We start from the raw sequence: 14262 nt of genomic DNA on the forward strand, positions 1-14262 counted from the left end.
GGAAAAGATAAAAATCCGTTATACTGGAATCGGAAAACAATTAAAATATCTTAAAATATTTCCATAGCTCATCGATTAGAATATGAAAAGGGAGATATTATGTAATATACGCACATATCTACGTATAATTAATTCAGGAATCGTAATATTGAAATAATTTTCTCATAAAAATTAATGGAATAAAATGCCTTTGAAACTTAAAAATATTATATTTTACACATAAAAGAAAATAAATATTAGACTAAACACAGTCTATGTGTGTAAATTTATAGTACGCATTTTTAATAGATATTTATGAATGATTTAATACTTTAATTGATGTTTAAGTAATTCTGACACTAAACATATAATACTGTAGAAAGGAAGAATCAATTATCAATTTATTCAGACATTTAAATGAAAATAAATAATAATTTAATTTAATTTTTATTTAAACAATTAAAATTAATTTAATGTTTTACATATTCCAAGAATAAAGTTCACAAGTATAAAAGAATATCATCGCATTGAAAAAATTATTACATTAAAAAATATTTTTATTTCTGCCCTACTATATAAATCATTTATTCGATATAAATAAATATTTATCTGTTTTAAAAAGAATTTTCTTACATCAAACAATAAATATTTTTTACATCAAATCGATATTATTAGTTTGAAATAAATAATTTTCATTATAAAGAAGTATTGAGATAAATATTTTATTTAAATTCAATAAGAATATTATTGCGCTATCAGAGAGATTGGATAAAGTAAATATTGTTAAAAATTTTTAGAGACGTTTCATGTATAACATAGTATATGTTTAGACGATAGAAATATAATAATCTATATATATAAACACCATCTGTCTGTATACCTGCCTAACCGCGAACTACTTTCACATTTATGGACCGATTTTTGTGAAACAAGTACCAAAATGTTGCAAATTTTTCGGAGATGAATAATATATGGTTTTTATAAGTTTTATATCTACACCCACGCACCCACCTACGCAATTGCATATTTATGGACCGATTTTTTCGAAATTGGTACTAAAATGTTTTCGGGGAGTGTGGCGATGTGGTTTATAAAGTTTCCACCCACCTACGCATTTACAAAATTGACCGACGTTTTTGAAATTGATAGTAAAATTTTCAAAATTTTTCAAGGATGGTCACAATATAGTTTTAAAATTTTTTTTCGGGGAGTGTGATAATGTGATTTTTTTAAGTTCCTATCCACCGACGCATTCACAAAATATCTATATTTTTATATAAAATTATTTATATAAAATATAATGATTTTAATATAAAAGAACGTGTATTTTGAAGCCCGCTCTTTTATTTTTTAATTAGTTTCAGTCATTTAAATCGATAATTAATTCTTTCTTTAGGACCAAATGTACGAATCATTATGTTAGATATGCCCAAAACTACGAGAACTTTCTAATAAAAAACAGAACTGTCGTAATACAATCAGCAGCCCAAATTTATGTTTAAAAATACGATTTTTTCACTATTTTGACACTGTACGAACTGTCATTATTATAAACGCGGTCTCGCTCGCTCGGAATCGACCACCAATTATACATACGTGGAAGAGCGGCTACAATATACACGATACATATCGACTCCAAACGCACTTCTCGGCTTTTCTCATAAAGGATTATCTCAAAAGATGCTGAACATGTTAAGAAGCACATATTAAGAAAAGGAGCAGTTGTGACTTATTATACAGGTACACTGTAATAACGTCATAGACGCGATAATATTTCTTTTAGAGAATATCTTATAAATTGAACGTATATATAAACATTCTGATTCTGAATATTATATGCTAGAAGATTGCTTTACAAGATTACTTCAGTTTCTTAATGAAAGAGACGTGTGTAGGAATCGTTAGAAAAAGAAATATCTGCAAAATATTTTGTTTATCACTTGCACAAAAATAATTTATTGTTGGCCGTTGAAAATAAAAATAGCACGTAGTCAATAGTCAGAATTGTTCTTTGGAGAATAATTACAAATAACATGCGCAGAATTACGATAGACATGTAGTCTCTCACAATCGATCAATTTTCATTATCGATATCAGTCTGTCTATATTCGCAGCCTGAGTTCGACTTTCTGCTCTCGGTATTCGCATACCAGCGCTTTCCCCCACTCGATATCCTTGTTTTCGCGTTTCTTCGTTATTTTCCTATCTTATATATATATTTTCGACTTCCAAATAACGGAATTATAACGGATTTATATTTTTAGCCTGCACGTGTGTTACATAGTTATATACATTCTCTCGTTATGGTCGTCAAAGATCTATTAACAATAGCTTTATTGCTGATTGCAGGCCAAAGTGTTCTTCTTCAAGCTAATGAAGTAGTGAATAATACAATAGTGGAAGAATACAAAGAAAATATATATCGGCTACCAAAATATGTCACGCCTATTCATTACGATATAAAATTAATACCACATATCGTGGAAGGTAACTTTACTTTCGATGGCGAAGAGAGCATCAATATTAAGGTATGCAAATCGACAAATACGATCGCATTGCACACCGTACAACTGAAAATAGATGAAGCGTTGACAACACTGACTCGCAAAGAGAACGATGTAGATGCTGTACCGAATTATGGGTTCCTAAAGAGTATGAATATAATCATAATACGCAAATTTTGACTGTACGATTCGAGGAGCGATTGGATCCTGGAATTTACCAGCTATATCTCAAATTCACGGGTGTGATTAGTACTTATACTGTTCATCGTGGATACTTTCGAAGCTTCTATACTGATGATGAAGGTTATAAAGTGTAAGTAATCAATAATAAAAGATTTACACATGTATAAATCAAATTAATAGAAGATATAACATAAATGTAATATTTTCTAAAATATAAATATATACATGTATAAAACATGTCTATATAAAATAAATGTAATATTATTATAATTATATATTATTAATATATTATAAAAAAAGTAAATACATATTACATAAAAAAAGTTAATGGAAGAGCACAATTATCGTGTTTCTAACTGTCGTAATTGCCCTTAAAAAATTAATTGAATTATGTAGCGACCTGCTCTCTCACTCTCTCCGATTATTTATACATTGAAGCAAACTACAATGAATTTACAGATGGTTTGCAGCAACGCATTTCCAACCAGTTTCCGCCCGAAAAGCGTTTCCGTGCTGGGACGAGCCTGCTATAAAAGCGACCTTCAAATTTTCCATAAAACATTATTCTAATTACACAGCGTTGTCTAACATGCCGTCCATACGGTCAGAGATCGATTCGGCCGATGGAAAATTGTGGACATTCTTGAAGATGTGTTTCGAAATGGTTTGTTAAAATATCTTCAAGCACAGTAAGTATAATTCTTTTGAAATTTATCATTATTTATCTTTAAATAAAGTATAAATTTATAATTTATGTTAATAGATGTAAGACAGTGTCCAAAATTTTATGCGGCGTATATGTTTGATCATTAAAACATTTCGCGTGTGTTTGATCAATTACATTAAACTTATTTTGTGCATTTAATCACAAACATGCCTCTGTTTAAAAAATTTACATAATCTAATTTAAAGTTTTTTAAATAAATTAATTTTGAACAATTAAAAGAATTAAATTTATATATATTAATTTTCTTAATGATATGTGTTAAGCTACAGAAAATGCAAAATCTTTTAATTATCAAAGGTCTTATCATTATCAAGTACACTTACATATCTATATCATATACATTATTGATTTTCAGTCAATACAGTAGTGCTACACCAGACGATTTATAGAAAGCATTGCAAGATGCTCTCGACGAATCAGACGTACTGCACGATGATTTTAATATAAAAGAAGTGATGGACACGTGGTTCAAACAGGCAGCGTATTCTGTCGTGACGATCAATCGAAATTATGATACAGGTAAGATTAAAGTGACGCAAAAGAGAGTTAGTTAATTATTATCTCTTAATGACACTGCTGAAACAAACGGCGCATGGTGGATTCCATTGAATTATATTAGTCAAAGTAATCCAAATTCTTCGTCAACTCTGGCTACTCATTGGTTAAAACCTCAAGACGAGAGTTTAACGATCGAAGAAGTCAACATTAATGACTGGATTATCGTGAATAAGCAGTTGACAGGTAAGTATCGTTATGATATCAGATAAGATACAAATTAAAAAATGTTTTAAATTTAATTCAGAATTTGATAATAAATTTTTTTAAAAATTATTAAATTTATTAAATTTTTTATATTTATTTCTAAAAATTTTTTTTAATTTATTCGAAATTTGATAACAAATTCTGAAATATTGATCTTTATTATATGTACATGACATATTTTTAATTGCTTTTTTATTTTAAATACAGGCTATTATCGCGTAAATTATGATGTAATCAATTGGAAACGAATCATTGCTTTCCTTAATTCCGACGATTACGACAAAATCCCAATTTTGAATCATGCGCAAATTATTGACGACGTTTTTTACATGAGAACAACCGAACAGCTTGATTATATTATTTTTCTCGAAGTTATCAATTATTTGTCGCGCGAAATCGATCCCGTGGTATCCAGCATTCCGAATCATTCACAGATTAAATCATTATTTGCGGATGCTCCGTGTAGCTACGATCTTTAAAGTAAGATATGTTTTGCATAATTTATAAATATATATTAAAACTGATTAATTATCTAAATTAATAAAAAGAGGAAGAAAAAAGAAAAATATTAATATACATAAATTATAATAATTCTGTGATTGATTTTTGCAAATTAAATATTTAATAATTAATAGAATAATTATTAGAAAGAAAGCTATTCTGAATTAAGTTATTGCATTTTTAAATTGTTTGATCATTATAAAATGTTTTTAAGCCATATTTCTTCAACTTGACGCATAAGCTATTTGAACATATCGGTTTCGACGAGCATTCTGATGATGATTCTGCGACTATAAAAATTAGGGCAAATTTCATGCATACTGCTTGTTTATACAACATATATCCAGACAAATGTCGAGCAAAAACTATCGCTAAATTACTTGCATATTTGAAAAGTCCAAGGAACATGTGAGCTCTTATTATTTTATCTAAGAAATATGAATATGACAAATAAATTCAACAAATTTGGATTTATTTCAAACGTCACTAAATTATATTTAATAATGCCGATTCTCTGTATAAAATAAAAACAATTAACAATTAGATTTATATATAAAAACATTTTTGAATTATATTTTTGCTTTATTAAAATAAGATAGCATGTATGTTCGAAATGATACAAAGCATAAATACTGTTGTCTTACATATAACACGCTGCTCATAAATAAAGTTAATGCTATATAATTATTAACATAAAAGCATGTCGCGTAATAGTTTGCCCAACAAATTGTTTGCTAAAATGATCAGTGATTAATAGTAAATAATTTTCATTTTTGGCACATCACATTTTGTTATTATATATATATATATATATAATAACAAAATGTGATGTGCCAAAAATGAAAATAATTTTCATTTTTGGCACATCACATTTTGTTATTATATATATATATATATATATAATAACAAAATGTGATGTGCCAAAAATGAAAATTATTATATATATATATATAATTTAAAAATCATATGGTATGATTTATTGTGTATTAATATTATTACAATAAGTCTTAAATATTTTAATTTCAATTTTGTATTATAGAATTTTACTATCTGACCAACAATTTATTTGCTTTGGCCTAATGCAAGCAAATGAATCTATTTGGAATCAATTTGTGCAGAAAGTAAATGAGACACTGAAACATCTCCAATTTCTTGGTTGTTCGAAGAATTTGGACATCGTCGAAAGGCTAATAACTAATAATATAAACTATTTTGAAGATTATAAAATTTATGATCATTTCTTTACAAATATGTTGCAAAATATGTCAAATATAGATGCAACAATTGAATTTTTTATTAAGAAATTCGACAAGATTGTTACAAAGTAAGTAACTCTTTTTCAAATAAAATTAATATTTTCTTAATGTACATTTTGTCTTTCTCTTTCTGAAAGATATGTACGTGTTGATGCATGATATAATTATACTTATATAAAAAGCAAAATATTTATTTGTATAAATAAGTTTTACTTATATTAATTTATGTAGATAATTATCTGCTCAGAGATTGATGTAATAAAAAACGTTTAATAATTATTTTTAAATAATATATATTTTATAACAGCCGAACTGATAAATTTGTCCTTTGTCTTATTATTATGCATAGTGGGAAGGATCAAATTAAAAAAATAAAATAACGTTATTATACTTTGATATTATTAGACTATTAGTAAAATACATTGAAAATAAAATAATACGATTTCTATATTTTTATATTACTATTATCTTATTATTTATCATATAATATTATGTTGTTTAAAATATTTACAGTCTGTTTTTCAATGTGATAGGTATACCTTGAATTTTGAAATAACTTGTGTTGTAGATGAAAGCTTTTGCCAAACAACATGGACTTGACATAAGTATGTATTTAGTTGAGAGGACGAGAATCTTATCCATATTTAATAATTACTTGGCCAAAATTCATAATGCTCTCAAAAACAACCAACTCTCTGTTGCAATGCTCATTACACTAAATAATGCTACATCATTAAAAAGGAATGAACTTTAATAAATAATAGTTGCAAATATGAAAATATTATAAACAATAATAAAATTGTTATATATTATTAATTATAAATCTGTTATATTCTGTTTTTATAAATAATAAGTATATTTTATTATTTATCTACATACATGTATGTTTTGATTTTCCGCTTTTCAGACTTTAAACATAAATCTCTATATTACTTGAAATATAAATACAATTTACATTTTATCTTGCTAATTATACATCTTAATTTTGTAGTACACTGAAGCAATATGAAGTTTACAAAAAGTTTGACATCCCTGATACAAAAAATCGATAGGAAACATTAAGAACCGATAGGATTTGTAAAAAAAGTTATTATTTCCTATCGTAACCTATTGTTTCATTTTTTATATTTTGAAAGAAATATTATTGTTTCTTAGCGTTCTCTTTCATTTTCTGTTAAAATCGGATTCAATTGTTAAAATACGATAAAATTCGTATAGTAATATATTGCTTTTGATCGTTTTGTTGGAATTTGTTTAACAATAAATTTTTTTAACAATAGTATTTGCTTCAGGTGCGAATAAAACAATTTTTACTCTTATTGTGATTTTAATGCAGTAAAGAAGATCTAATATACATCGATGTGTCAATTGTATTTTGATAAATTAATTTTCAAACACTAAAACCCTGCTTTGGCTCAAAGTTCTTGTACTTTTATGATGATTTATTCTTCGGAGCCTTATATCTCTATATTTTTATAAAATTATTTATATGAGGTAAAAATAACTTTAACATATAAGAACGTGTATTTCAAAGCCCGCTCTTTTATTTTTTAATTAGTTTCAGTCATTTAAAGCGATAATTAATTCTTTGTTTAGGACCAAATGTACGAATCATTATGTTAGATATGCCCAAAACTACGAGAACTTTCTAATAAAAAACAGAACTGTCGTAATACAATCAGCAGCCCAAATTTATGTTTAAAAATACGATTTTTTCACTATTTTGACACTGTACGAACTGTCATTATCATAAACGCGGTCTCGATCGCTCGGAATCGACCACCAATTATACATACGTGGAAGAGCGGCTACAATATACACGATACATATCGACTCCAAACGCACTTCTCGGCTTTTCTCATAAAGGATTATCTCAAAAGATGCTGAACATGTTAAGAAGCACATATTAAGAAAAGGAGCAGTTGTGACTTATTATACACTGTAATAACGTCATAGACGCGATAATATTTCTTTTAGAGAATATCTTATAAATTGAACGTATATATAAACATTCTGATTCTGAATATTATATGCTAGAAGATTGCTTTACAAGATTACTTCAGTTTCTTAATGAAAGAGACGTGTGTAGGAATCGTTAGAAAAAGAAATTTCTGTAAAATATTTTGTTTATCACTTGCACAAAAATAATTTATTGTTGGCCGTTGAAAATAAAAATAGCACGTAGTCAATAGTCAGAATTGTTCTTTGGAGAATAATTACAAATAACATGCGCAGAATTACAATAGACATGTAGTCTCTCACAATCGATCAATTTTTATTATCGATATCAGTCTGTCTATATTCGCGGCCTGAGTTCGACTTTCTGCTCTCGGTATTCGCATACCAGCGCTTTCCCCCACTCGATATCCTTGTTTTCGCGTTCCTTCGTTATTTTCCTATCTTATATATATATTTTCGACTTCCAAATAACGGAATTATAACGGACTTATATTTTTAGTAGCCTGCACGTGTGTTACATAGTTATATACATTCTCTCGTTATGATCGTCAAAGATCTATTAACAATAGCTTTATTGCTGATCGCAGGCCAAAGTGTTCTTCTTCAAGCTAATGGAGTAGTGAATAATACAGTAGTGAAAGAATACAAAGAAAATATATATCGGCTACCCAAATATGTCACGCCTATTCATTACGATATAAAATTAATACCACATATCACGTGGAAGGTAACTTTACTTTCGATGGCGAAGAAAGCATCAATATTATGCAAACCGACAAACACGATCGCATTGCACACCGTACAACTGAAAATAGATGAAGCGTTGACAGCACTGACTCGCAAAGAAAACGATGTAAATGCTGTACCGAATTATGTTCCTAAAAAGTACGAATATAATCATAATACGCAAATTTTGATTGTACGATTCGAGGAGCGATTGGATCCTGGAATTTATCAGCTATATCTCAAATTCACGGGTGTGATAAGTGTTCATCGTGGATTCTATCGAATCTTCTATACTGATAATAAAGGTCATAAAGTGTAAGTAATCAATAATAAAAGATTTACACATGTATAAATAAAATCAATAAGAGCTATAACATTAATGTAATAATTTATAAAATATAAATATATAAAACATGTCTGTATAAAATAAATGTAATATTATTATAATTATATACTATTAATATATTATAAAAGTAGCAAATATATATTATATAAAAAAGTTAATAGAAAAGCATAATTATCGTGTTTTAAACTGTCGTAATTGCTCTTAAAAAATTAATTGAATTATATAGCGATCTGCTCCCACACTCTCTCCGATTATTTATACGTTGAAGCAAGCTACAATGAATTTACAGATTGTTGGCAGCAACGCATTTCAACCCAGTCTACGCACAAAAGGCGTTTCCATACTGGGACGAGCCTGCTATAAAAGCGACCTTCAAATTTTCCACAAAACATTCTACACAGCGTTGTCTGGGGCATAATCGTCTATGTGTAAGTACATAAACATATTTTTTTCTCTCAGAGAAAATAATTATCCTATTATATAAAGGATTCTATTATAAAGGATTATAGATAATCCTTTAAAAAACCACAGATATAATTAAATGATTATATATGTATATTATCAAATCAAGGAGATATATTTTTATGTATAACTTATAAAGATTATTTAAACTGTGCTTATATTAAAACTAGAATAAAAAGAATTTTGTTATACTTTTCAAACAATTGAAGACTTATAGTTATTAAAATAAAATAAATGCCTCAATTATTTGTTTGACAGTTAGAACATTTTCTATTTGAAAAAAGGTATTTGACGCGTTAATTGTTGCCGTTTTTCCGCGATGCCAATTGGTTCCTTCAATGCGTTCAGTTCATTTCTTGAGCAGCCGTCACTTGTGTTAATTTGCGATTATTTGCAAATTGACAGTTCGCATGAAAAGAAGTCTAAAAATTATTTAAGATTTAATTTGTTTAAAATTATTTTTGTATTTGAGATTTACTAAAAATTTAATTTATTTAAGAAGATTTATCTAAAAATCAGTTGCAGGAAGTCTCGCAATATATGTGTGATAAAAAAATTAAAACAATATTAATGGCGCGCGCTTGTGTTGCTAGTTTGATAAAAAAGGAGAAAAAGCAGAGGAAAATTATTTGTTTGACAGTTAGAACATTTTTAATAAAAAAGGAGAAAAAGTAAAGGAAAATAGAGATTATTTCTTTATGTAGATCATTTCAATGTTACAAATATGAGCATTGTATAATGTCTGCTGAAAATTATACTCATGTATATCGCAATGTAATAATATATCCATAAAAGCTTTAATTATTTGTTATGTTGAGATTTATTGCAGTAAATCAATTATTTGTTACTTCAATATTACAAATAAAATACATTGTAGTAATTTTAAAATTTAGCAGCGCCAAGTTTTTTTAATTAAAATTTTTTCTCTTTTTTTTATTTTGTATTAATTTTTAATTTTTGGATGTTTTTAATTTTCAATTTTTTTACAAATTTTTATTTATTTGGCGCAACTTTTTGATATCATTTTTTTTTTTTAATTTTATATTAATTTTCTAACATAAGTTTTATGTTTGTTTTTAGAACATTTTTACACATGACACGTAAACTTGGCGCCTTTTTTTATTTTTTTTTAAATATAAGTTTTTAATGGATATCACTTCTTTTTGTAGTATAAAGAAATAACAGGATGGCAGTGTGACAAGATAGGTTATTATAAAAGAAAATCAAATATGTGTAATCTCACACACACACACACACATTGAAAGATTTAACAAAACTATAATACATCTATATATGATATGCGATATCACATATATGTGATTTTTTTAATGTAATTTACATGCACATCAACCTCTTTAATATTTCAACTTCATTCCTGATATTAGTATATTATTAAATTCATTTTGATTTATACTACTCATCTGTATAATTTTGACGGCAAATCGTTTAGAACCATCCTTTGTAAATAACAGTCTCACTTCACCACAGACACTAGTTCCTATATAATTTACGACCAAGTGCATACATCTGTTTTAGTTTCAATGTTAATTCACAGATATTGTCTGATATGATACTTATGAATACATAAACTGTAAAAATGATAAAAGTTTGTAATTTGTTATATCTGTACGTATGAATTTTTTTTAAAATAGGATCTGTTATAAAATGCAGTTATTTGTAAAGTGTTTCAGAGTTACAGCTATTTTAGAATTAATAACAAAAATAAATAATAAAAAAATTATATTAATAATTATATTAATAATATAATATATTATTAAAAATAACTGTGAGACGACCCAACTGGCTTAAATTGATTCTTATTATTATTAGTTTGATGTCATATACAAGAAAAGACAACGTTTCGACCTTAGGTTTAGGTCCTTATCAAGTCTAAAATTAAAATTAAAAAATACAATAGATGTACATACAAGAATTTCGATTTTTAAGAAAGCAAAGCGCAAACCAAGATTGTAATAACAAATTAAGACGTAACTTACAAAATCTTTAGTACAATATAAAATTAAGTTTTTTCATTTTACATATTTCAATATAAATACTGTGTCACGTAAAACGTTCAGTATGGATGGTAAAGACGAACTAAGTTAAACCGCTTTGATTATTCTATCATAGATCGGATTCAAATTCTCTGCGTCTTTCTGTAGGTTGATCGTGTTGTTAAATTTTTTTATAAAAAAACATTTCAGCAATCTCTCTTTTCCTAGTGTTTGTTTCTCGATGTAAAATATTTAAGTTTGTCCATTTAAAGTCATGCGAAAAATCATTTCTATGTTTGCTTATAACATTTTGGTTGCTGACATGCATTTTTATATTATTCATGTGTTCTTTAATCCGAGTATTAAGGTGTCTTTTAGTTTGTCCAATGTATGTGGCGTCACAGTCGTTGCAGTCAACTTTATAAACTATTTCGGTCATATCGGCTTTAGTTAATTTGTCTTTTCGGGGTTTAATAACAGTATCTAGTTTTTTTGGAATCGTATAAATAACACTTAAGCTTGTTTTCTTAATAGATCTCTCAATAGTCTCACTTAGGTTCTTAACATACGGCATTAAAATACAAGACGAAATATCAAATACATTATTTTTGTCAACTACGTTATGAGAATTTCCTAAAAAACATGTTCTTTTATACACATATCGCTCAATGACCGTCCTAGGGAAACAATTATTCAACAAGATTTTTTTAACCATCTGTAAGTTCTCATTATGAAATCGTTTATCCGATAACAAAATAGCGTGGTCAACCAAGTTATTAATGGTGTTAACTTTGTATTTAAACGGATGGTTAGAATGGTAGTTTAAATATCTACCAGAGAAGGTGGGTTTCTGGTACCAATTAGTCAATAGTTTACCATTGTTTCTAAAAACCAATGTATCCAGAAAGTTGATCTTGTTATTTATCTCTGTTTCATACGTAAATTGCAATTTATCACCTAAGCTTAAAATATTTAGAATGTTCTCTGGAATAATTTTTTTACTCAAATTTACTATCCATTTCGATCTGTCAATTTTACTAAAGGGGTTAGGTGAAACATTATTATTTCGTATTAAATTATTGAACTTTTTAATCGCGTTATCCTTTTTTGTTTTATTAAAAATAAATAATTTATGATGATTAAGTTCAAAAAATCTGTCAATTAAAGTACGTGGAAGTAAGTCAGACATCCTTTTTTCGATGTTATAAAGTTTGGAATGTAAGAACTTTACGTTATAATTTAAATCTTTAATTTCTAAGTTCAACAATCTAATTCGAGTTTGTCTAGAAAAATAATCAAATTTTTGGTTTACGCTATTACTGTAGAAAAAGATGTTCAATTTCAATTTCTTGATGTGTGGTGGAAGTAAATCCAATCTTCTGTATCGAAGCAGGAAAATTAGTTGATGTTTCGATGTAAATATCTTCTTCTTGGTATCAATCCATGATTTCAGCAATAATGTGTGATTAAAACCATACTGATCGGAGATTGTTATTGTACAAAGTTAACACCATTAATAACTTGGTTGACCACGCTATTTTGTTATCGGATAAACGATTTCATAATGAGAACTTACAGATGGTTAAAAAAATCTTGTTGAATAATTGTTTCCCTAGGACGGTCATTGAGCGATATGTGTATAAAAGAACATGTTTTTTAGGAAATTCTCATAACGTAGTTGACAAAAATAATGTATTTGATATTTCGTCTTGTATTTTAATGCCGTATGTTAAGAACCTAAGTGAGACTATTGAGAGATCTATTAAGAAAACAGGCTTAAGTGTTATTTATACGATTCCAAAAAAACTAGATACTGTTATTAAACCCCGAAAAGACAAATTAACTAAAGCCGATATGACCGAGATAGTTTATAAAGTTGACTGCAACGACTGTGACGCCACATACATTGGACAAACTAAAAGACACCTTAATACTCGGATTAAAGAACACATGAATAATATAAAAATGCATGTCAGCAACCAAAATGTTATAAGCAAACATAGAAATGATTTTTCGCATGACTTTAAATGGACAAACTTAAATATTTTACATCGAGAAACAAACACTAGGAAAAGAGAGATTGCTGAAATATTTTTTTATAAAAAAATTTAACAACACGATCAACCTACAGAAAGACGCAGAGAATTTGAATCCGATCTATGATAGAATAATCAAAGCGGTTTAACTTAGTTCGTCTTTACCATCCATACCGAACGTTTTACGTGACACAGTATTTATATTGAAATATGTAAAATGATAAAACTTAATTTTATATTGTACTAAAGATTTTGTAAGTTACGTCTTAATTTGTTATTACAATCTTGGTTTGCGCTTTGCTTTCTTAAAAATCGAAATTCTTGTATGTACATCTATTGTATTTTTTAATTTTAATTTTAGACTTGATAAGGACCTAAACCTAAGGTCGAAACGTTGTCTTTTCTTGTATATGACATCAAACTAATAATAATAAGAATCAATTTAAGCCAGTTGGGTCGTCTCATAGTTATTTTTAATTTTATTCATCACTGGCGATACAAGATACCTGCTATTAATAATATATTATATTATATTAATTATATAATATATTATATTATATTATATTAATTAAATAATATATTATATTATATTATTATTAATTATATTAATTAATTTAATTATTATTTTTTTTATTAACTTTATTTTTTCAGACAACGTTTCGATCTTACTTCAGGTCCTTATCAAGTCTGCTAAGAAATAAATGGACAAACTTCTACGTAATAAAATTCATACTAAAATTCCTCCTATGTTTGTTGGACATTAACGTCGTGATATTAGAAAACGAACTCTCTTTGTTTTCTAATATCACAACGTTAATGTTCAACAA

General features: G+C 27.2%; 1 protein-coding gene and 1 pseudogene across 3 annotated transcripts in view; both read left to right on the forward strand.

The window, feature by feature from the left end:
- Positions 1-2169: 2169 nt before the first annotated feature.
- LOC114935086 (aminopeptidase N-like) lies at positions 2170-6790 on the forward strand (annotated as a pseudogene). The gene is made up of 8 exons (XR_014925808.1): positions 2170-2796; positions 3126-3330; positions 3657-3706; positions 3749-4134; positions 4363-4635; positions 4871-5064; positions 5696-5980; positions 6481-6790. The product of XR_014925808.1 is annotated as an aminopeptidase N-like (transcript).
- A 1484-nt stretch (positions 6791-8274) lies between these two features.
- Positions 8275-14262, forward strand: part of LOC114934043 (endoplasmic reticulum aminopeptidase 1-like) — a 28636-nt gene continuing 22648 nt past the window's right edge. For both annotated transcript variants that reach the window (XM_085487493.1, XM_085487494.1), the window contains exons 1-2: positions 8275-8912; positions 9233-9371. In XM_085487493.1, coding sequence (XP_085343619.1) covers positions 8413-8912; positions 9233-9371 — 639 coding nt within the window. In that variant the 5' untranslated portion in view covers positions 8275-8412. The remainder of the gene's footprint in view (positions 8913-9232; positions 9372-14262) is intronic.

This window comes from Nylanderia fulva, unplaced genomic scaffold (genome assembly GCF_048542155.1).
Source record: "Nylanderia fulva isolate GAGA-0341 unplaced genomic scaffold, ASM4854215v1 Scaffold56, whole genome shotgun sequence".
Lineage (NCBI taxonomy): Eukaryota > Metazoa > Arthropoda > Insecta > Hymenoptera > Formicidae > Nylanderia > Nylanderia fulva.